Source organism: Aricia agestis, chromosome 2 (genome assembly GCF_905147365.1).
Source record: "Aricia agestis chromosome 2, ilAriAges1.1, whole genome shotgun sequence".
In the NCBI taxonomy this organism is placed as follows: domain Eukaryota; kingdom Metazoa; phylum Arthropoda; class Insecta; order Lepidoptera; family Lycaenidae; genus Aricia; species Aricia agestis.
In genome coordinates, this window is record NC_056407.1 from 8,787,588 (window position 1) to 8,810,160 (window position 22,573).

The 22,573-nt window shown below is 36.0% G+C and overlaps 3 protein-coding genes across 5 annotated transcripts in view; all 3 read right to left on the bottom strand.

Annotated features, from left to right (window-relative positions):
* Positions 1 to 10,042, bottom strand: part of LOC121740025 (prolyl 4-hydroxylase subunit alpha-1-like) — a 32,196-nt gene extending 22,154 nt beyond the window's left edge. Inside the window, exons 1-3 of the mRNA XM_042132714.1 lie at positions 9,850 to 10,042; positions 6,416 to 6,555; positions 5,351 to 5,487 (exon numbers count right to left, since the gene is read on the bottom strand). Of these exons, the coding sequence (XP_041988648.1) occupies positions 5,351 to 5,487; positions 6,416 to 6,555; positions 9,850 to 10,024 (452 nt within the window). The 5' untranslated portion in view covers positions 10,025 to 10,042. The remainder of the gene's footprint in view (positions 1 to 5,350; positions 5,488 to 6,415; positions 6,556 to 9,849) is intronic.
* Positions 10,043 to 11,368: 1,326 nt separating this feature from the next.
* Positions 11,369 to 14,723, bottom strand: LOC121736591 (prolyl 4-hydroxylase subunit alpha-2-like). Its single transcript, XM_042127900.1, has 4 exons — positions 14,548 to 14,723; positions 11,909 to 12,054; positions 11,522 to 11,681; positions 11,369 to 11,432 (listed from the first exon to the last, which is right to left on the bottom strand). The coding sequence occupies exons 1-4, from the start codon at positions 14,721 to 14,723 to the stop codon at positions 11,369 to 11,371; spliced, it is 546 nt and encodes a 181-aa protein (XP_041983834.1).
* A 1,717-nt stretch (positions 14,724 to 16,440) lies between these two features.
* The window catches only part of LOC121736829 (prolyl 4-hydroxylase subunit alpha-1-like), a 42,059-nt gene continuing 35,926 nt past the window's right edge, over positions 16,441 to 22,573 (bottom strand). For 2 of the 3 annotated variants that reach the window (XM_042128253.1, XM_042128271.1), the window contains exons 9-12: positions 20,338 to 20,562; positions 17,897 to 17,956; positions 16,795 to 16,960; positions 16,441 to 16,576 (exon numbers count right to left, since the gene is read on the bottom strand). In XM_042128253.1, coding sequence (XP_041984187.1) covers positions 16,461 to 16,576; positions 16,795 to 16,960; positions 17,897 to 17,956; positions 20,338 to 20,562 — 567 coding nt within the window. In that variant the 3' untranslated portion in view covers positions 16,441 to 16,460. The remainder of the gene's footprint in view (positions 16,577 to 16,794; positions 16,961 to 17,896; positions 17,957 to 20,337; positions 20,563 to 22,573) is intronic. The other variant, XM_042128263.1, reaches the window with a different exon arrangement.

A 22,573-nucleotide genomic window follows, 5' to 3' on the forward strand; every position in this document is an offset into this window, starting at 1 on the left:
GTACCAACATTAGTTCATGCATTAAAATATCTTTATTAATATAATCTAAATTATTGCGTAAATCAAAAATTATATTTTCGTTTTCCTTAGCCGATTTATAAATTTTAAATTCCTGTTCATAATTGTCAGTACTGGAATTAGCCGCAAAATTATCAGCTAGTAAGTCTGAAACTTCTTTTGGGCTCGCTGTCAATGATCCATTATTATTTTTGAGCACGATATTGTTAGGGCCACTATAAGTATTGTTAATAATTTTTATTTTTTTCCAGATTTCACTAATGGGTACATTTGAATTTATTGTAGATGTCCACCTTTGCCAGTATCTTTTTTTGTTTTCTTTTAGAATTTTTCTACAGAATGCCCTTTTCTTTTTATATTCTATTTTATACTTAGAGTCATGATCATTTCTAGCATATTTTTTAAAATTTCTATAAGCTTTTTTAGATTCTTTTATAGCCATTCTACAGTCATCATTCCACCAGGGAACATTATTAGGTCTAAAGTAGCCTGAAGTTTTAGGTATAGATTTATTTGCTGCATATATAATTAAATCACAAAATTTAAGAACAACTTCATCTATAGTAGTATCATTACGTATTTTATCTAATACAAATAAATTTGGAATATTTTTGTCAATTTCATTTTGAAATAAGGACCAATCGGCTTTATCAAATATCCATTTTTTAGGGACTTGGACTTTTTTCGGAGTATTATGTCGTGAATATGTTTTTATAAATATTGGAAAATGGTCGCTATCGTACAAGTCTCCTAAAGCATTCCATTCAAAATATTCAGTAATATTTTGTGAAGCTAAAGTAAGATCGATGTTACTTGTCAGACCAGTGTTACTATTGAAATGAGTTGCTTCACCAGTATTCAAAATAATTATATCATCATGATCTTCCAACCAATCAACTATTATTTTACCCCGGGAATCACATTTATCAGAGCCCCAGTAGGAATGATGACTGTTGAAATCACCTAAAATAACAAAAGGTGCTGGTAATTGGTTAACAAGATTGTTTAAATCGTTTTTAGTAAATGTGGTACTGTTTGGAAGATAAACATTACATATGGTAAACGTAAACGGAAATTTTATTTTAATTGCTATTGCTTCTAATTGTGTATTAATATTTACATGTTCAGGAAGTGTATACGGTTTTATGTAAATAGAAACTCCACCACTAGCTCTATTCCCATGTTGACGATTTTTATAAAAACAACTAAAACCTTTCATAGAAGCGCTAAAATCTGAAGAGAAATTAGTTTCCTGTAAGCAAATGCAATATGGATCCAATTCATTAATAAGTAAATTAATATTTTCTAATCTTTTATAATAACCGTTCACATTCCATTGTAAAATATTCATAATTTGGTATGTAAGTAGTATATAATAATATTATATGTATTAAAAATAAAATTAAGAGTTTAATGTAGAAGTAGAATCCAAAATTTCATGCAACTTACTAGACAATCGCGAACATCTATTTTTCAAAGTAGTATTTAATTTTAAATGTAGTATATTGCACATTCTTATTAAGTCTTTAATGTTATCTGTATAAGTATATACTATTTCTTTTATATTTTTCTTCCCTTTAGTATTATCTAGTAAACTTATAAACCTATCTATATCTATTGGAAATTTTTCGGTGTCTGAGTTCATAAGATTTTCTTTTATTTCTCTCCAGGTGTCTTCATTCGATCGTGTGTCTGTCTTTCTGAGTTTCTTTTTGGTTTTTTTCTTTACGTCAGATTCTTCAACTGACGTAGTACTGTAGGAATCATCATCTGTTTCTAAAATGGATGTTGGCTTTTTCAGTGACACAGCAGGTTTAACGGCATCTGTTTTTGAAGACTCACTGCAGGTACTCGGTGAATGGGCGCGCTTTGTTCGTTTTTGGTCATATGTCGGCTCAGAATTGACAGGTATTTTAGGGCTAACTATTGGCAGAGTTTCTAAATTATCATTGTCAAAAACGGTGTCTTGATTTGTAACGTTTTTTTCTATTTCAGCTTCTGGATGTGTAACTGAGAAGGTTTGTTCAGTTTGCGGGCAATTTTTGGCAACGTGACCTGTTGTGTTGCATGTAAAACATTTCAGCGAGTCAGATGATAGATAAATCCAATAATTTGTGCCATCGAAATTAACCTGGAATGATTCCGGAAGTAACTTTTCATCATCGGGACTTATGTACAACTGTCGTCTAAAACTTAATATATGGGAGAACCCAGGATCCGGAACACCAATTTTAACAAAAGAAATAGGCGACAAAATTTCAATTTTTAATTCTTTAAACTTTTCTTCGATAATATAGTTGGGAATTACTGGACAAACATTTGATAAAACTATGCGTTTATTTCTAGTTATTAATGGTTTTATCTCCACATATTTTTAACTGTAATTTTCTTTTTGTCATCAATAAGTTCGTCTGCTGTTTTTTTCGAGTCTAAATAAATACAGATTCGAGCATTCGATATTCTTGAAACAAATCTTATCGAAGAAGCAGGTATCAAGGCGGTCAGCGCAACGAGGTATTCTCTTATCGTTATTCCATCGATTGAGTCTATTATAATCGCCTGATCTTTCTTTGGGAACGATAACGAAGAGGTGACATTGGCGTAACTTGTTTGTTTAGGTACTTGCTGAGGTTTCACGGTGGCTTGAGACGAAGCGGTAGGTTGAGACATAACGGTGGGGTAATATTCTTTAGTGGGGTCGAACATTATAACACAAAGGGACTCCTGTTGCCAGGAGTGCCCTTATCGGTTAGGTTGTAAACACTCGTGTAAAAACAATTCGTATTTAACTAGCACAATAATTACGGACAAGTCGTGCGTCGCAGATCACACGTGCGTCCGCTGGGACAACCCGCGCGTAACTCCCCTTCTTTTGTAATCTTTCGGTTTTGGCGAGGTACAAACGATAAAAGTTGCAAAATTTGACTCCGAGTTTTATAGTAAGATATTCGAAAATTCGTCAAGACCGATCGAATCTCTGACGTTGTTACTATATGAATAATGGTTTGTACCTCAAATTTTTTTGTGTAAATATGAAGTGAATAGTATCTTCTTTTATAATCTTTCGGTTTTGGCGAGGTACAAACGATAAAAGTTGCAAAATATGACTCCGAGTTTTATAGTAAGATATTCGAAAATTCGTCAATACCGATCGAATCTCTGACGTTGTTACTATATGAAAAATCGTTTGTACCTCAAACTTTTTTGTGTAAATACGAAGTGAATAGTATCTTCTTTTATAATCTTTCGGCTTTGGCGAGGTACAAACGATAAAAGTTGCAAAATATGACTCCGACTTTTATAGAAAGATATTCGAAAATTCGTCAATACCGATCGAATCTCTGACGTTGTTACTATATGAAAAATCGTTTGTACCTCAAATTTTTTTGTGTCAATACGAAGTGAATAGTATCTTCTTTTATAATCTTTCGGCTTTGGCGAGGTACAAACGATAAAAGTTGCAAAATATGACTCCGAGTTTTATAGTAAGATATTCGAAAATTCGTCAATACCGATCGAATCTCTGACGTTGTTACTATATGAAAAATCGTTAGTACCTCAAACTTTTTTGTGTAAATACGAAGTGAATAGTATCTTCTTTTATAATCTTTCGGCTTTGGCGAGGTACAAACGATAAAAGTTGCAAAATATGACTCCGAGTTTTATAGAAAGATATTCGAAAATTCGTCAATACCGATCGAATCTCTGACGTTGTTACTATATGAAAAATCGTTTGTGCCTCAAATTTTTTTGTGTTAATACGAAGTGAATAGTATCTTCTTTTATAATCTTTCGGCTTTGGCGAGGTACAAACGATAAAATTTGCGAAATTTGACTCCGAGTTTTATAGTAAGATATTCGAAAATTCGTCAAGACCGATCGAATCTCTGACGTTGTTACTATATGAAAAATCGTTTGTACCTCAAAAAATTTTGAGTGAATATGAAGTGAATAGAATCTTCTTTTATAATCTTTCGGTTTTCGCTAGGTACAAACGATAGAAGTTGCAAAATTTAACTCTTAGTTTTATAGGAAGATATTCGAAAATTCGTCAAGACCAATCGAATCTCTGACGTTGTTACTATATGAAAAATCGTTGGTACCTCAAATTTTTTTGTGTTAATATAAAGTGAATAGTATCTTCTTTTATAATCTTACGGTTTTGGCTAGGCACAAACGATAAAAATTGCAAAATTTAACTCCGAGTTTTATAGTTAGATGTAAGAAATTTCGTCAAGACCGATAGAATCTCTGACGTTGTTACAATATGAAAAATCGTTTGTACCTCACGATTTCTTGGGTGAATATGAAGTGAATAGTATCTTCTTTTATAATCTTTCAATTTTGGCGAGGCACAAACGATAAAAGTTGCAAAATTTAACTCTGACTTTTATAGTAAGATATTGCAAAATTCGGCAAGACCGATCGAATTTCTGACGTTGTTACTATATGAAAAATCGTTTGTACCTTAAAAAAATTTATGTTAAAATAAAGTGAATAGTATCTTCTTTAATAATCTTTCTGTTTTGGCGAGGTACAAACGATAAAAGTTGCAAAATTTAACTCAAAGTTTTATAGTAAGTTATAGGAAAATTCGTCAAGACCGATCGAATTTCTGACTTTGTTACTATATGAAAAATCGTTTGTACCTCAAAAAATTTTGTGTGAATTTAAAGTGAATAGTATCTTCTTTTATAATCTTTTTGTTTTGGCGAGGTACAAACGACAAAAAAACTGCAAAATATAACTCCGACTTTTATAGTAAGATATTGGAAAATTCGTCAAGACCGAACGAATCTACCTCAAAAAATAACTTCTTTTACACATTTGAACTGCTTTATATACTTTCTTTCCTTCTACTCCATACAAAGCCTTATTTTTAGGGAAAAATTTTTTTTTGTTTTTTTTTCGTAAAATCAAAAAAAAAATTAACTTTAAAAACGGGTACAATCCGGTACAAACGATACTCTTCCAGATGGCATCATTGAAATTCCGGTATCTTTATGTCGGTTGCTAAGCAAATTTTACCACCCCCCCCATTTCTACCCTATTGAGGTACAAACGATTTTAATTGCGGTACAATCGGGTACACTCCGGGTACAATCGAATGACATATATAAAAATCATTTACCTTGAACTCGGTTGCTAACTTCACATAGGTGTCTTGCAGTAGTCGCATAACTCAGCTATAGGGTTATACAACTACACGGCAAGAACATCATAGTATGTTGTGGAGATATTGTATAATTTTAGCCTGTGGCATTGCTGTCACCACATTCATTATCACCCTACCGTAAATTATAATTATAAAGCCAGTGAATTAGAAACTCACTCTTTAGCTATTTTCGGTGAGATGTCCATTTCCCCGCGGCACAGGGTCTCGTACATCTTGCGCTCCTTGCCGTAGCTGCTCAGCTCCTTGGGTTGTTGGTCATCTTCCTCTTCTTCTAAGAAGTCTTCCCCGGTATCCTGTCAATGTAGAAAAAAAGTAAATATTATATGTACTTATATTTCACGTGCCAAAAAGTGTATCAACAATAGCCGTAACACTGAATATTGAGCTGTGTCGACGGGGATATGAATCGTAAGCCGATGACTAAGTAATATACGTGGGAGAGCCACGCTTCGGCACGAATGGGCCGGCTCGACCGGAGAAATACCACGTTCTCACAGAAAACCGGCGTGAAACAGCGCTTGTGCTGTGTTTCGCTGAGTGAGTGAGTTTACCAGAGGCCCAATCCCCTACCCTATTCCCTTCCCTACCCTCCCATATTCACTTATCTTCCCTCCCCTATTACCCTATTCCCTCTTAAAAGGCCGGCAACGCACCTGCAGCTCTTCTGATGCTGCGAGTGTCCATGGGCGACGGAAGTTGCTTTCCATCAGGTGACCCGTTTGCTCGTTTGCCCCCTTATTTCATAAAAAAATAAGTACTTTGCAATAACTTTGATACTATCAAAGTTTTTGTAAAGTACTTAGTCATCGGTTAAATCGACAATAACTTTGATAGTATCAAAGTTATTGTAGTAGATTCCAGTAGCATCGGTTATGGAACTTCAAATAATAATGCTACGACACTATCAAGTGTGTCGTGGTCGTGGTCAACAAAGCTGGCTTGGCTTGGCAACACAAAATATCTTACAAAATATTTCATTTTTAAAGCTTTGCCTTGTGATTTCTACCATAAGCACATCGAGCCTATAGACCAGATGTACTCAACCTTTTTTAAACAAGAACAAGACTTGAACATGGTCTTGGTGTCGCGGGCCGCAACCAAGATTATTTAGGGGTAAATAAATAACGTTCAAAATTATCGATTCAAGCATGCCATTGATAAAATCTCGACGGGCCGCAGGTTGAGTATAGCTGCTAGAGACTAAAGACCACATTAACTTACCCCTCTCAATCTCTTCTTCCTTTTCTCCTCCTGCGCAGCGATGGTGGCCTGGTAGTGCGGGATATTGCCGAGAGCGCGCTCGTGTGTCGGCTCTATCGCGATTAACTTCTTCGTCCATTCTAGAGCTTGCCTTACGTCTCCTGTAGGAGAAGTATTTTGTCGTTATCGTAACTTAATGTAAATGAAGCTGTGACTTGTATGTGAAAATACATTTATACTACGATATATGCTGAGAAATGTACTCGAGTAACCAACCACCATTCAAATCAATGACTCGGCCGAACGTTGATTGAGCAATCGTCACTCAATGTCCAGCTAGTCAGCGATTTGTAACATAGCCCTTTGAAGAGAGCGAACATGAAAATATTTGTCCGGTAATTGAACGCATTTCATTTTTTTCCACTGCGGCGCTAGTAGTCACCAATACAAATATGGCGTTAAACAGCTTGCATAGAAAGATGATAGCACTGTTTTGAAATTTTTTCGATTAAATTTACTCTAAAGTAATTTTTGTAAAGTGACTTTTAGTCAAGATGTTTAACGTCACAGTCAACGTCTTGACGAGTTGTCCTTTAGTCATTCTATTTAATAGTGATATTCAATGAATGCTCTAGACTCTAGACTCTAGAGTCTAGTCATTCGATCGAATCGCAGATTAATCCAGATGACTGCGACAAATACAACGCGGTCTAAGTAAGGCATTGCAATTTTATGTTACTAGATCCTACTAATATTATAAAGGCGAAAGTTTGTTTGGATGTATGGATGTGTGGATGTATGGATGTTTGTTACTCTTTCACGCAAAAACTACTCAACGGATTTTAATGAAACTTTACAATATCATAGCTTATACATCAGAATAACACATAGGCTACAATTTTAACCGACTTTCAAAATGGGGGAGGTGTTATGTTCGTTTTCCTATGTTCAACGATTACTCCGCCGTTTGTTAACCGATTTTCAAAATTTTTCTTTTGGTATATAGGGTAACTAGCTGTGCCCCGCGGTGTTACCCGCGGTTTAAGTGATATATCATAAAAGACTATGAAAAGTATCAATAATAGGATCAAAACGGGACGACACATGGTTCTATAACGGTTTATGGTAGTGACGATGATTAAGATGAAGATAATTTGCATAGTAGCATATGCTTTCCGCTCTTAAAACAACGTTAAATCTCCCAAACTTGTATCTATAATGAATCAGGAGTTCTCTCAGCACCTTCCGAACCATGGTATACCTTGGTGCAAAATCTTACTTGTTGGTAGCATATGCTTAGAATACTGCTTACGAAACCGAAGTCACCACATATTTCCATACACATTTAGAGGAGTTCCCTCGATTACTTATGGATATCTTCATCAGGTCACCACTTTTATGAATATGGTATCAAATTGGAATGATAACCTACACACTAAAAGAAAATTTTTGAAAATCGGTTCACAAATGGCAGAGTAATCGTTAAAGAAAAAAAAAAACCGGCCAAGTGCGAGTCGGACTCGCGCACCGAGGGTTCCGTACAAACCTGCAAGGTTTACAAAGTTCGTTCATTACGACAATCGAGTCATAACTATGGTATTTTTATTGCAAAATGAAATTCATAACATTACAATGGGGAAAGATGGAATTTCAACTTGATAGCTCTACGCGTTCATGAGGAAAAAAGTAATAAGTTTATATTTATTAAAAAATATATATTTTGTAATGTAACTAAAAATTTAAGGTTTTCGGAATTTTTCCTTTATGTGTGCTATAAAACGTTGCTTCATGCCAAATTTCAAGATTCTAGGTCGACTGGAAGTACCCTTTAGGTTTTGATTCCCTTGCGAGTACTTGCGAGTTTCAAAATATGCAGCTTAAATTGCTGTTTCTTTTGATTGCGTTGACATAGAAGTTTGATTTTGTTACAGCTTAAAGGTATTATAGACCTGAGTATTTGGTATGAATTTCAATTTAATACCTCTACGCGTTTATGAGGAAATGGGTAGTAAGTTTAAAATTATTAAAAAAAAATATATTATGTGATGTAACTAAAAATTTATGGTTTTCGTAATTTTTCCTTTATCTATGCTATAAGACGTTGCTTCGTACCAAATTTCAAGATTCTGAGTACACGGGAAGCACCCTGTAGGTTTTGATTCCCTTGCAAGTGTCGAAAATTTGCGGCATAAACGGCTGTATCTTTTGATTGCGTTGGCTTAGAAGTTTGATTTTTTCACAGCTTTAAGGGACAGTAGACCTGAGTAATTGATATAAATTTCAGCTTCATACCTCCACGCGTTCCTGAGAAAAAGGGTCTTGACAGACGGACGGACGGACAGACGGACAACAAAGTGATCCTATAAGGGTTCCGTTTTTTCCTTTTGAGGTACGGAACCCTAAAAACGAACATAACACCTCCTCCATTTCGAAAGTCGGTTAAAATTGTTGCCTATGTGTTATTCTGATGTATAAGCTATATTACTGTAAAGTTTCATTAAAATCCGTTCAGTAGTTTTTACGTGAAAGAGTAACAAACATCCATACATCCACACATCCATACATCCAAACAAACTTTCGCCTTTATAATATTAGTAGGAAGTAGGAAGTAGGATATCCCAATTTGGTATTATATTCACAAAAGTGGTGATCTGATGAAGGATCCATAAGTAATCGAGGGAACTCCTCAAAATTTATAGGGAAACATGTGGTGACTTCGGTTTCGTGAGAAGTATTCTAAGCATATGCTACCAACAAGTAAGATTTTGCACCGAGGTATACCTGGTATACCGTGGTTCGGAAGGCGCTAAAAGAACTCCTGATTCTTTATAGATACAAGTTTGGGAGTTTCGGCGTTGTTTTAAGAACGGAAAGCATATGCTACTATGCAAATTACATTCATCATCATCATCACTACCATATTATACCATGCATCGTCCCATGGTTATGACTTATGAGCCTATAATGACCCTGTTATTGGTACTTTTCATAGTCTTCAAGCGATAATTAAAAAAAATCTATAAGTACCTACCTAATATTATAAACCTGAAGAGTAAGTATGTTTGCTTGAACGCGTTAATCTCAGGAACTACAGGTCCGATTTAAAAACTTATTTCAGTGTTAGATAGCTCATTTATCGAGTAAGGCTATATATTATCACGCTAAGACTAATACAACCGAAGAAACTCAGGAAAATGTGGGAAAAACGGGGAAATATTAGAAACTACTGGAGCAATTTTTATGGCAATATTTGGCACAGATATAGAGTAGACCAAGTGAAGGGAGTAGGGACTTAAGCTATTTTTTATGGGAAAATATTGTTGTACGGTTTCCGTAAAATTCCCAATTTACGCAGGCGAAGCCGCGCGGGACATCTAGTACTCATACGAGCACAAGCTACAACATATTTCTATTTCTTGTACAACTTCCATTATAAATGTAAATGTAAACTTTACCTAGCAAATAATGAGCGAAGCTTATGTACTCGAGAATAACCACTTCCGAGAACGGATACGAGTTATTCTCTTCATTGAATTTTTGTAGAGCTATCGTCATCCACGCTAGACAGTTCGTGTAATCCTTTTCGTTGTAGAGCGCCTTGCCTAGCTCGAAACAGTCGCCTGCGCTCATGGTGGAACTGAAACAAAAAATATTTTACTTTTCACTCTGAACAGTTCAACTTACAAGTAACATATTATACGAATTACGGAGTAAACAGTTGCAAAGAGCTCTTATAAGTTATAGAGCTTAACGGAAAAGTAAAAGGGAAAATGCCAACGGATAAACAATTTCATAGAAACGTTAAGAATTCACGACAAAATCTATTTAACGTATTATACTTTTAAGTTAGCTGGAAGTTTACTAAAAAAACCGGCCAAGTGCGAGTTGGACTCGCCCATGAAGGGTTCCGCAGCAGCAATAAGGTTTATTTTTATGAAATTTAAAGGTTTTTGATTTATTTTTATATTTCAGTTGATTTAATGGAAGTTAATTTAAGGTTTACCATTTATGGTGTATAAAAAAAAACTACTAGCTAGATCTCGTTCAAACTAATTTTCGTTGGTAGTTTTTATAGTAATGTATATCATATATTATTTTTTGACTTATCATGGGGCATGATAAGTCTAAAAAAATTTAGAAGTTAGAGGGGGGGCGACACACATTTTACCACTTTGGAAGAGTCTCTCTCGCAAACTATTAAGGTTAGAAAAAAAATATATTTTAAACTTCAATATGATTTTTGAAGACCTATCCATAGATACCCCACACGCATAGGTTAGATGAAAAAAATTTTTTTTTGTTGGTTTTAGGTTTACCAGTTATGACGTATAAAAAAAACTACTTGCTAGATTTCGTTCAAACTAATTTTCGTTGATAGTTTTTATAGTAAGGTACATCATATATTTTTTTAGACTTATCATGCCCCTACTTTAGAAATTAGAGGGGGGGCGACACACATTTTACCACTTTGGAAGAGTCTCTCTCGCAAACTATTCAGGTTAGAAAAAAGTGATATTAGAAACCTTAATATGATTTTTTAAGACCTATTCATAGATACCCCACACGCATAGCTTAGATGAAAAAAAAATTTTTTGTTTCAGTTGTACCTATGGGGACCCCTAAAATTTTAGTGCAGTAGTAACTAGTAGTACAGGTATATGAGGTATATCAATAGTAACTGACCCCATTCAGTCTCTTTTTTCTCTCCTGTTCGGCAATGGTGACATTAGGCTTACGTATATCATATGTCGGATCAATGGCGACTATTTTTTCCGTCAATTCTTCAGCTTTTTTGACGTCTCCTAAATGGTAAACAATATTTTCTTTAAGATCCGAATCAAAAAATACTAATGTAAAAACGATAGCATGTAATTTGCAAAAGTAATGTACTCGAGGATATCTACTTCAGTTAATGGATATGAGGAGATCTCTTCGTTGTATTTTTTTAGAGCGATTGACATCCACGCTAAGGAATTACTCCGTTTCATTATATAGCGCTATGCCTAGCTCAAAACAATCATTCGCGTTCATTGCAGAACTGTAAAAGAGACAAACATATTCCAAAACAAAATGGTAATACAAAAAGTAGGTACCTACTGAAAGGTATAACTGTCGATTTCAACTCACCCATAAACAACTCCATTTAGTATTCCTTCAGCGAGATCTTCGACCTTGAGAAGGTAAGTTTCCTGCAGGCGCGTGAGAGCGCGCGTGGCGCCGCGTAAGTCCTCCGCGCTGGGGTAAGTGGCGTTCTCGTACTGCGTGATGCTGATATTTCTTGCATGTTCTGGGAAATTGTTGCTAGTTTTAGTCGAAGCTCATAGGGTAACCAGCATCATCGTGCTGCGTGCTTGTTCTAGGAAAGTGCTGCTAGCTTTATACAAAGTATGTGGGGTAAGTGCGTCCTCGATCAAGGAAATTGTTGCTAGCATTACAAAAAAAATTACGTTAAACTCATGTCACATATGCATACAAACTATTTTAAGACTCAGTGAGTTTTAAAATTTTAATTACCTGCTCCTAAATCAATATTCAGTTTGACGTACTCCAGGTCTGTGGTCATCCTCTTGATGAGTGTGAACGCGTTTATAGGGTTGCCGAGGTAGTTCGGTATGTCTTCCATCGCCTGCACATGTTCTCGTTTGTACACTTGTACATATCTATAATTTGAATATTTTAAATATATAGTAATATAAAATACCTCTAACAATAAGTTCGTTAAGTTGAAATCGTGTAGTGGACAAGAACTCATTTATTGTAATGTATGCGTTATTGCGTTATATTATATATCTTTAATCTTAGAATACATTCTTCAAAAATCACTTGCGAGTCGGCCAATTGCGAGTCGGACTTGCGCACAAAGGGTTCCGTACCGTTATAGACGAAAAATAGGCCAAAAATTGTGTTTTTGTATGGGAGCCCTTAAATTTTTATTTTATTTAATTTTTATTTTATTAAATAAGGGGGCAAACGAGCAAACGGTTCACCTGATGGTAAGCAACTGCCGTCGCCCATGGACACTCGCAACATCAGAAGAGCTGCATGTGCGTTGCCGGCCTTTTAAGAGGGAATACGCTCTTTTCTTGAAGGTTTGCAGGTCGTATAGGTCCGTAAATACTGCTGGTGACAGTTCGTTCCAGAGTTTTACAGTGCGCGGCAGAAAGTTACGCGAAAAACGCACTGTGGAAGACTGCCACTCATCAAGGTGATGAGGATGGTATGTTTTTCGCGTGGGACGATAGCGAAAAGTTGCAGGTGGTATGATTCCGAACAATTCCTCAGAGCACTCCCCGTGATACAACCGATAGAGGATGCAGAGTACATACTCTGCATAGTAGAGATATATAGCATGCATAGAAGCTACATAGCTTCACTCTGCATCCTCTATGCAGAGTGAAGCTACATCTCGGCGTATTTCCAAGGGGTCCAAGCTGTTTGAAACACTATGGCAGTCAACAATTCGAGCGGCCCTTCGTTGGATATCGTTGGATACGATCCAGAGGGAGCAGTTGGTATTTTGGCGCCCCTGCCCAGAGGTGAGAACAATATTCCATATGAGGCCGAACCTGCGCCTTGTAGAGTTGTAGGCGTTGGTCCGGACTGAAGTACTGTCTCGATTTGTTAAGAACACCAAGCTTCTTTGAGGCTAATTTGGCCTTACCCTCTAGATGATATCGGAACTGGACTTCGCTCCATATGTTGACGCCAAGTATCTCAATGCTAGGGGAGATGGTTAAAGATGTGCTCTCGAAACGAGGATATACGACCATTGGTGACTTTTTAGTGGTGAACGCGCAGAATTGTGTCTTGGCGGGTTTGAATTGGACCAAGTTACGTCTACCCCATTCAGAGACCTTCTCCAATGAATTCTCCACCGACACAAGTTCGTTTCGACTCTCAGTGACATTTTGCCGAGAAATATTGGAGGAGCCGGTATATACAGCATCACCTGTACTATCATCCGCATAGCAATGAATGCCGTTGGTCTGTAACAACTAACATGTCATTGATATGCGGTATGAATAGAGTAGGCGATAGTACACAGCCCTGAGGGACACCAGCATCAACAGACTGAGTTTCCGAGCATACGCCGTCAACTACGACCCTTATGCTTCTGTCCGCTAAGAAACTAGTGACCCACTTACATAATTTCTCGGGCAGCCTGTATGATGGAAGCTTTGATAGCAGCGCTTTATGCCAAACCCGATCTATGGCCTTCGCAATGTCCAAACTAACAGCCAATGCCTCTCCCTTCGACTCAATTGCCTGAGCCCAACGATGAGTCAGGTACGCCAAGAGATCACCAGCCGAGCGACCCTTACGGAACCCGTATTGTTTGTCACTTTATTTCAATATTATTATTAATTATTAAAGTAGACATATTATAACTAAGGCCTTTATGAAAATTTCAAGTGCCTAGCTGTAGCCATTATTGATTACGAGCAAAAAAAGCCAAAAAAATAACGTTTGTTGTATGGAGCCCCCATTAAATGTTAATTTTATTTTTAGTATTTTTTTTTTTATTAAATAAGGGGGCAAACGAGCAAATGGGTCACCTGATGGTAAGCAACTACCGTCGCCCATGGACACTTGCAACATCAGAAGAGCTGCAGGTGCGTTGCCGGCCTTTTAAGAGGGAATACACACTTTTCTTGAAGGTTTGCAGCCCCCATAGACAAGTGGCAAAACGCTTACGCTAACGTTAACGCTAACGCTACAAAATGTATGGATTTGACATTAGTATTCGCTAGCGAAGCGATGACTTATGTCAAATCGCATACATTTTGTAGCGCTAGTGTTAGCGTTAGCGTTAGCGCTTTGCCACTTGTCTACAGGCCCAGGTCGTATAGGTCCGGAAATACTGCTGGTGACAGTTCGTTCCAAAGTTTTACAGTGCGCGGCAGTAAGTTACGCGAAAAACGCACTGTGGAAGATTGTTGTTATAGCGGCAACGGAAATACACAATCTGTGAAAATTTCAGAAGTCTAGCTATACCTAGCGGTTATTGAGTCACAGCCTGGAGACAGACAGACAGACGGACAGACGGACAGACATCGAAGTCTCAGTAATAGGGTCCCGTTTTTACCCTTTGGGTACGGAACGCTAAAAATGAATAAAAAAATTAAGTAACTGCCATCGGCTTTACTTTTCACCTTTTTAGTGTGTTGAGCCTTTCCTCTTCTCTACCGATGTAGTCTTCTAAATCTTCAACAACTTTTTTATGGGTCGTCAGCAGCGGTTCTAAGTCAGATAAAGCGGTGAACAACTCTCCATGACAAATCACACCCAAATTAATAGAAACAAAACTTAAAAGAAACAATTTTCTCATCGTACCGAATTTGTACTTTTATTATATATGTATCTAGAACTAGAATATAAAATATTTTTAATAAAATCACCGAAGATAATTTTTAGACCAAAGCGTGAATATCTATGTTATAATATTTGCTTCAATACTTTTGAAGTGATTACAAATTGGTTTGCACTGCAACGTAAGAAGAGAAAACGACATTGTTATATACCTAGTGAGAGGAGACTAGTGACCATTTATACAGTTGTTTTTTTAATTCGAGAATAAAAATGGTTTTTTGTTTTCCCGTGTTGGTTCCAGGAATTGCTATTGTATTCTATTGTTGTCGCGATCACCGGTGCTCGCGCGGGGCCTGAAGGATTAATCATTAGTTACCTACACTTTTATTTATACTTAATCACGTATAAAGCAGATAGGTTTGACGCGTTTGACGAACTACAAATAAAATGTAAGTAATTTTATCTGCGACCAATAATAATAAATATTATTGATTAATTTTAGGTTGACGTACTTCTATCATGTAGACGTCTATTGTCACAACTCACAGTCCCTATTCATAAACAAAAATAAGTAAATAAGCAGTTGCTAGTTATAGTTTGTGCGTTTTATGATGAATTGCGTGACACATTATAATTGACGATAGTAGGGAAGTTACCTAACAAAAATTAATCGATAGTTTAAAAATATCGAATCACTTCGTAAAGGAATTGCAATCGAAATTATCGATTTCGTACTGACATTTCAGTGGTGCCGGCGATTTAAGATGGCCGCCCTTTTTTATCGATTTGATTTCGATTCAACAGAGTCAATCTCTATTGACATAAGTTTCGTTTCATGCATATGACATTTTTCAAATTTTTTCGTAACAATAATTTTATACTCCTATTTCACAGTTAATATTTATAATTTTTATTATTAAGTTAGCATTTAGCATCTTTTCATTTTTATTCATTTACAATTATAGGAAACATTTGTTTTTGTAGATGGAATATAATTTATTACATTTTGTTTTTTTTTTGTTTTCTTGTAAAAAAAAACCCGTAGCAAGAAACGTGAAAACTGTCACCCATATCATCTTAGAACGCACAAACTATAGTAGTTGTAAATTGTAATGACTGAAATTTCCCTAGTCTCCCCCTACATTTAGATGTTTTTGAATTTTGATATGTTACATTCTAACGTATAAATATAATCAGATAACATTACATTTTTATGGCCGCCCGTCACAATAATACCTCATGTCAAGCATAATGTAACTAAAGGTAATACTAGGATTTTAAAATTATATATTTTGTTACAATAAATCAATAAATAAATAAGTATAATAAAAAAATAAGATTTATAAAAACACTATATTTTTCAAAATTTGTACAATTGCCTTAAATAATAATAAATGCTTAATTAAAATGACAAGGTAATAGATTCATAATATTTTTATTCATGATTTGGGATTTCATAAAATTATATAAATTGTACTCAGCAATTATAAAATTAATTATACTAAAAAAGTGTAATAGTGGCAATGACAATATCACAATAGTCTCAATTTAAAGTTGCGCGTTGTCTTGTTAGTAAAATTAAGGAACAATAAAAAACTTAAAATATCTGTGAGGAACTCTTAAATAGTAATTATCGTACTTTCGATAACTGGTATTCATTTCGTCTCTTACACATAGGCACTTCACAAAGTGACGTCAGTTTTTGCACTACGAACCAACTGGACAAACAACGAACCAACTGGACAAACACTGGGAGTTATCTGAAGGTCTTGTAGACTGGTTTGGGCAGCGGGCGCGTCTCCTCACGCTGGTACTCCAAGTTGCAGGGCTTGATCAGCTCCTGCCCGCCCTGGTGTATCCACTTGTTGCACACTGAAACATAATAATTTAATTTTTTATTATTATTTTTGAACACATTATATAAGGAAGCTGCTAGCATCTTCCATTGTTTTATGACAAATCATGCACTCGTGTGAGAAAAATCTTGTCATAATGTCGATTTATTTTTAAGCATAACTTTCGAGGTTTTTGCACAAGGCCTTCTGCCACTCCTGAGCCACGTCCGATACAAAGTAATGTGACACACTTACCCCACTTGGAGCCGCGTAGCACGGGGCAAGCGGCGTGGCGCGTGGCCAGGTCGCCCTCGCCGGACGCGTGCAGGTTGAGCCACACCGCGGCCGCCCCGCGCACCGGGAACAGGCTCAACCCTAGCTCCGTGAACACTGTGGCGCCGCCTTGGGCCACATCCGACATCTGATATTATAAAATTCGCTAGTTGAGTTTTTTTTTCTTATTAGTTATTAGTAATTAAAAGAACTCTCAAAAAATTGAAACATCGTTGAAAGAATGACTCTGATATCTTAAAAACTCTCCAAGAAATAACAATTCGTAAATCACATACAATAAACCCTCCCAAAACGCTCCATACAAAATGACAGTGGGCTATGACAGCGGTCGGCAACCTTTCGGCAGGCAAGGGTCACAAGGTGGCAAAACAAGCTAATGGCGGGCCGCAGGCCTTATACTCGTATTAACCCTAGAAGCCCAAGTAGGTATATACCTACGCATAATGAGGGCGTTTCTAGAAAGTTTTTATTACAAAATGACACAAACAGCTACGTTTTTAAGTTGTAATAACTACTAGCAATTAGAAAACATTTTTGTTCTTGTAACTTATTCACAAAACTTTAATTCACGGGCCGCAAGTAAAACGTTCGCGGGCCGCGTGTTGCCGACCGCTGAGCTATGACGTCACTGACCGATAGCTTGTATGCATCGCGGTAGAACATTGTTCGATAGTTATGTTAAATATTACTTTTATGACATTGGTGTCATAAGAAAAATTGTTATAAATTGCATAACTCATCGAATTTGTATGCCAAATATATTTTAGAAATTAAAAAAATCGACTTGATTACCCAACTTTAAAGGCTCATATTATAACAAAAAAGATAGATAAGATATGCAAATGCTTATTTTTTATCGTTGTATCTTTATTTTATTTAAAAAATTTGCTGATATTTGACCTTGTGAACATCAAAAATATTATATTTAATGTCGAATTAGCTGAACTCTCTTTTGTAATGTAGTTAATAGTTATAATTTTTGTAATGTTATGTGAGTGCCAAAAGATTGAAAAGACACACTATACGTTGAAACATGTATGGTGTACCAATGTTAAGTACTTACATAGAATAAAACAGTAGCGATTCTATTGCCCTGGTGCTCAGTAAATGCTGTCTCTTGCTTCTGAAAAAAATTTAATTCATTGTAGAATTTTTTAAACATATTCGGTCACAATCTTTTATTGTTCCGTGTGTCACACTAGTTTTTACAAAGGTCTTATGCTATACACGAAGATACTGATACTCGACAAAAATGTCGACATTAGTGTCAATTGCGTCCACAGTCCACACTACATCTGCAACTAACTGTCGCGGCATTCCATGTATAGTGTGAGTATTTAGTGTCTGTTGTCGTCGTGTATCCTTACCATTAGACAGGTACGTAGTGTAATGTAATGGGATATTATAATAAAATCCCATTACATTATACTTTACATTACATAAAAAGATTTTAAGGATTTAGCGTGACGGATTTTATGAAACAAAACTAACGGCACAGCGGCGTGGAAAGTGTCACGAGACAAATGTTTCACATTTACGTCTTCCTGTGAATGTCATACAAATATACATTTTGTATGTGTCCAGATTACGAACTGATTGATGAGATTACGATCACTTATTTCATATTCAGTGGCAATATAACACTAAAATTATCATCCTAAACCACCCTTTCCCAAAGTGGGCGATAACGCCCCCTTGTGGGCGCTGAAGGTCTGAAGGGGACTCAGAAAAAAATGTGGGCGTTGTGTAGAGGCTTGAGGGGTGATTTACTTCATCAGGATTCAGGATGCATTTTAAATTGAAACAATGGGGGCTCTTAGGGAATGTTATTATTCGACAAATTTACTATTCGAATAATTCGAATATTTTACAAAAGTTTTCGAATAATTCGAATATTATTCGAATAATTCAAAAATTTTGAAAAATGCTAAAAACTCTGAATAAAAGTAACAAAAAGCTTCGTACAACGATGTACAACCTATTTTATTAATGCTATGAAGTAAGCAATTCTTATTTTTACTTTTATCAACATAAATCTTTGTAAATGACATAGTTAATTTTTATTGTTAAACACTTTAAAAATGTATATTTTAAGGTTACAGCTAGGCAATAAAAGAAAGGCTGTAAAGTGTAAACCGTTTTCGATCGTAGCACCTTTTACTTTTCTCATGCTTAGTCTTGTAAGGTAGCAGTTGAAATTAAATAATAATATGAATTGTGATATTCGACGTAATGATATCTGTTCATCAATACTAAGTATTACTAAGCCAGCTCATCCGTCTTTTTGATATTTTCGATCCACGTTCATCTGGTTCACCTAGTCGGCTTCACCTGTGTCAACGTGGCTCGAAATTATAAAAAAGGGCCACTAGAAAACAAACACCACAACAAAGAAAAAAATTGCAACAAACCCCAGGGGGTGGGTGAAACAATCCTAGAGCTGGTGACTTTAGTAACTTGAAGTTTGATAACGCCAATAACATGATATTAAGGAGCCATCGACATTTTTTGATACTGTACTAAATGTTTCAATTATCAGCCGAGGACTGTCGCGGTAAAGCTATTGAATAGCATATTTTCATCAACTTGTCGAATCATAGATCACATATCGCGAGCTTCAAGCCAGAAGTTCGTATAAAAAATGATATTTTGTATTTTAACTAAATATTTTAAAACTCTCAATATTGCACTTACATCTATTCCCTTCTTAAAAATCGAGTTTGTTTTATATACACCCTTCTGGCGTAATATTTCGATCGTAGGAATCGCAGTTCAATCGTTATGCGACAGCCGGGTGCCGCTTAGGGATTGATGGGTTAAAGCCCGCGAATCGCGATATATAGTTATCACGGTAGACAAAAAATTTGAGAAAGCTTGAAAGAAGTCAATGGATACAGATCGTGAGCGACCATTACTGACGATACTGAAATCCATGACTGAAAGGAGTTTATATCTTCATTTGCATGGCTTTAGGCAAAATAACGTCTGAAACATAGTCAACGGCGACGATGAATGGTCGTATACTCATTAGTTAGACTACACAGACAGATTTATATATTATTATATCATTAAAGAAGTAAAATATTCATAAATAATATTATTTTTCTGAAATAAACTTAATTTTGTTCTTATTCCATGTTAATTTTATGTTTGATAGCATTTTAAACTAAAATAAAAAAATATTTTTACGATTCGAATTATTCGAAAAATAATTTGCCGAATATTCGAATAATAAAATCGTCGAATATTCGAATAAAACGAGTATTCGAATATTCGAATAACATACCCTAGGGGCGCTAAAATATATTTTGTTCTTAAAGTGGGCGGAAGACAAAATAAGTTTGGGAACCTCTGTCCAAAACGAACTAAACTGCCATTTATTTGACACGTGTAGTCTTAGAAACATTGGTCGCACCGAATTACTGTATATACGATTTTTACGCAACTTTATTGTTATGCAACTTGCCCCACCGTCTCATACCATCTTACCCCACTATCACTCACCCGTGCGAAGTCAAAGTGCGGCTCGTAGTGTCCGCCGATGCCGTAGTTAACGACCTGCAGCTCCTCGGCCGTGGCGAGGTCGAGGCCGGTGATGTCGCGGACGCGGCGCGACACGCGCGCGACCACCGGCGACTCGTCGTCGCGCAGCCACCCCGACTTGCTGATGCGGTAGTGGGCCGGCACCAGCTTGCCCGTCTTGGGGTCGTGGACCGTAGCGCGACGGAACTGGAGATAAAAAAAATATTAGAATCGTCCGCAACCTCATTCGTGGGGAATTCGTCGAAATAAAAAGTATAAGTCCGTTCATGCCTTTCATCCCATATAAATTGGGTTTAGCGTAAAAAAGTAAAATATGTAATTTTAAAAACTTAAATAAATACGTGTGGCTCTCGGGGACTGCCGTGGTAAAGCTACTGCATAACATTTTTTATCAACTTTGTATGTAATTATGATTCGCATACGTCTAGTTACTAGTGTAATGATTTTCGAATATGTATGTTATTCGAATAAGAATGTAAATGACGTTCTTATGAATTAGAAACACTTGCAATTGTTTGTTCGTTAAAGAAATTCCGAGTTTATTTATTAGGCTTAAAATTTAAAATTGTAACAGACTGTAGCGCTCTTCGGACCACACTAACTAAGCGCGATCTTGTTCCCCGAATAGCGAGATGGTGGCTGTTGATTAGTGAATTTAATTTTAGTATTGAATATCGACCTGGAACACGTATGGCTCACGTAGACGCATTAAGTCGTAATACAAAGCAATCACCTGAAATAGTTGATAATTCGGAGTTAACTGTGTATAGCATTGAAACAAGTAATTGGCTTTTAACTTTGCAAATGACTGACCCTGATGTTGCGCGAATATTTAAAATTCTGAAACCTGAATGCGATGAAGAAAGTAAAGAAATAAAGAAACATTACTTAGTAAAGAATAATAGAGTATACAGAAGAGTAGGTGAAAAACTTTGTTTAGTTGTACCTCGCAACGCTCGTTGGCAAATATGTGTGTCTAACCACGATGATGCAGGTCATTTGGGTGTTGCTAAAACAACTGAGAGAATTCAATCTAATTATTGGTTCCCAAAATTAAGAAAGTTCGTTAAGAAATATGTTAAATCTTGTATCAAATGTGCTTATAATAAAGACGATTCATCACAACGTAAGACTGGGCAATTGTTTCCTATTGAGAAGATAAGCATTCCATTTCACACTATCCATATAGACCACTTAGGTCCGTTTGTCAAAAGTAAAAATGGTAATGCTTATATCCTCACTATAGTCGATGGTTTCACTAAATATTTGTTTGTAAGGGGTGTTAGAGATACAAAGACTAAAAGCACGATAAAAGTCTTACTTAACATTTTTTATGACTTTGGAATACCATCTAGAATAGTGTCGGATAGAGGTACTTCTTTCACTTCTACAGCTTTTAAAAAAAATTGTGAAACTCATGGGATTAAACATACACTTAATGCCGTTGCATGCCCCAGAGCCAACGGCCAAGCTGAAAGGTACAACAAAACCATTTTAGAATCGCTAGCAAAATATACTGACGGCGAGGACGAACGGAACTGGGACATGTATTTAGGCAAAGTTCAGTGGGGAATTAATAATGCCATTAATTCTACCACTCAAAAAACTGCGACGGAAATATTATTTGGAACCAGATTGCGTGACAGCTTAACTAACATGTTGGATATTGATAACGAGTCGCGTCTCAGCATTGCAAAAGTAAGAGATGAAGCAAGTACAAATATAGAGTCTAGTCAATTAAAGCAAAAAGAAACCTATGATAGAAATAGAGTACCCGCTCCAGTTTATAAGGAAGGCGACTTAATTAAAGTAACTAGAACGAATTTTAACAACAAGGGTAACAGCACTAAATTAATGTCAAAATTTATAGGTCCTTGTAGGATACAAAACGTTTTGAGTAATGACCGATATAAAATTGCTGAAATACCTGGCTTTAGTCAGCGAAAGAATAAGTTCGATAGTGTAGTAGCAATTGATCGAATACGACCATGGATTAATGTAAATGCTTTAGATCAAAACAATAATAAAAGAATTTCAAGTAGTAGTAGTAGCAGCTCATCAGAAAATGAAAATAATAAAAGTGACGGTGAACCGCCACAGAGTCAATCTGAGTCCAAATAATGACCGAATGTAATAAAAAAAAATAAAGAAAAAATATATATATATATATATATATATATATATATATATATATATA